Source organism: Cebus imitator, unplaced genomic scaffold, assembly GCF_001604975.1.
Source record: "Cebus imitator isolate Cc_AM_T3 unplaced genomic scaffold, Cebus_imitator-1.0 Scaffold306, whole genome shotgun sequence".
Lineage (NCBI taxonomy): Eukaryota > Metazoa > Chordata > Mammalia > Primates > Cebidae > Cebus > Cebus imitator.
This window is the reverse complement of record NW_016107621.1, coordinates 2,411,800-2,413,440: the sequence shown is the minus strand read 5'-3', so window position 1 is coordinate 2,413,440 and position 1,641 is coordinate 2,411,800. Positions and strand designations below refer to the sequence as shown.

Here is a 1,641-nt window from a genome sequence, read left to right as displayed (position 1 = left end):
TGGTCCTGACCCCTCTGCCTGTCCCCCCCATCCTGGTCCTGACCCCTCTGCCTGCACTCCCTGATGTAGCATGTTCAATTTGGGCTGTTCCTGTCTGTCCCACTGGACATGAGATCTATAGGACTGGGGTTGAGGCTGTTCTCAATACTTGTGTCCTCAGCGCCACCTAAAACAGGGCTGGGTGTGCAGTGGGCCCCATTAGTTATCCAAGACCCTTTGGAGGTATGATTACGCCCTGCCGCCTCTCTCTGCAGCGCTCCAGTGTCCCGCCCACAGCCACTACTCCGTCTGCACACGCACCTGCCAGGGCTCCTGTGCCGCTCTCTCCGGCCTCACGGGCTGCACCACCCGCTGCTTTGAGGGCTGTGAGTGTGACGACCGCTACCTGCTTTCCCAGGGTGTCTGCATCCCTGTCCAAGATTGTGGCTGTACCCATAATGGCCGATACTTGCCGGTGAGTAGGGGATCGGGCAGAGCAGAGAGGGTAGAAGAGCTTGAGAGACCCAGAGCTTCTTCTGTGCTGACCTTTCAAGGCTGGGGACAGAGGAGGCACCACCATCTCCCAGCAGTGTGACTTGATGCAGGCAACCTCTCCCTGTTGGTTTCCTGCAGCCTCTGTAAACAATGACCGCAGACTTGGCAGCTAAAGCAGGAGAAATTCATTCTCCCACAGTTCTGAAATCCAGAAGTCAGAACCTCGATCGCTGGCTGACATCAAGGTGTTGGCAAGGTGGCACTCCCTCCAGAGAAATCTAGAGGATGCCATGCCCAGTGGCTCACACTTGCAGTCCCAGCCCTTTGGGAGGCCAAGGCGGGAGGATCACTTGAGCCCAGGAATTCAGAACCAGCTTGGGCAACATACTGAGATCCCATCTTTATATTTAAAAAAAAAAAAAAATCAGCTGGGCATGGTGGTGCACACCTATAGTCCCAGCTACTCAAGAGGCTGAGGTGGGACCATTGCATGAGCCCAGGAGTTGGAGGCTGCAGTGAGCTATAATCACGATGCTGCACTCCAGCCTGGGTGACAGAGCGAGACCTTCTCTCTTTTCTTTTTGCCCCACCTGCCACTGTCTTGATTGAGTTATAGAGTAAGACCTTCTCTCTAAAGAAAAAAGGGAAAAACAAATCTAGGGGAAAATCTGTTCGTTGCCTCTTCCAGTTGCTGGTTGCTGCAGGTTTTCCTTGGTTCTGGCCACATCACTCCAACCTCTGCCTCCTCTTCCACGTTGTCGTAACATCTCCCTCTGCTTCCCTCTTATAAAGATACATATGATTGCATTTAAGGCCCACTCAGATAACCTAGGAGAAATTTTTCATCTTAAGATCCTTAATTCCGCCGGGTGAGGTGGTGCGTGCCTGTAGTCCCAACTACTCGGGAGGCTGAAGCTGGAGGGTCGCCTGAGCCCAGGAGTTCTGGGCTGTAGTGCACTATGCCCATCAGGTGTCCTCACTAAGTTCGGCATCAATATGGTGACCTCCCTGGAGTGGGGGACCACCAGATTGCCTGAGGAGGGGTTAACTGGCCCAGGTCGGAAATGGAGCAGGTCAAAACTCCCGTGCTGATCAGTAGTGGGATCCCGCCTGTGAATAGCCACTGCACTCCAGCCTGGGCAACATAGCGAGACCCTGTCTCTTAAA

General features: G+C 53.9%; 1 protein-coding gene across 1 annotated transcript in view; it reads left to right on the top strand.

Moving 5' to 3' along the window:
• The window catches only part of LOC108285693 (Fc fragment of IgG binding protein), a 50,753-nt gene that overhangs the window by 43,174 nt on the left and 5,938 nt on the right, over positions 1-1,641 (top strand). Inside the window, exon 17 of the mRNA XM_017503021.2 lies at positions 255-454. Coding sequence (XP_017358510.1) covers positions 255-454 — 200 coding nt within the window. The remainder of the gene's footprint in view (positions 1-254; positions 455-1,641) is intronic.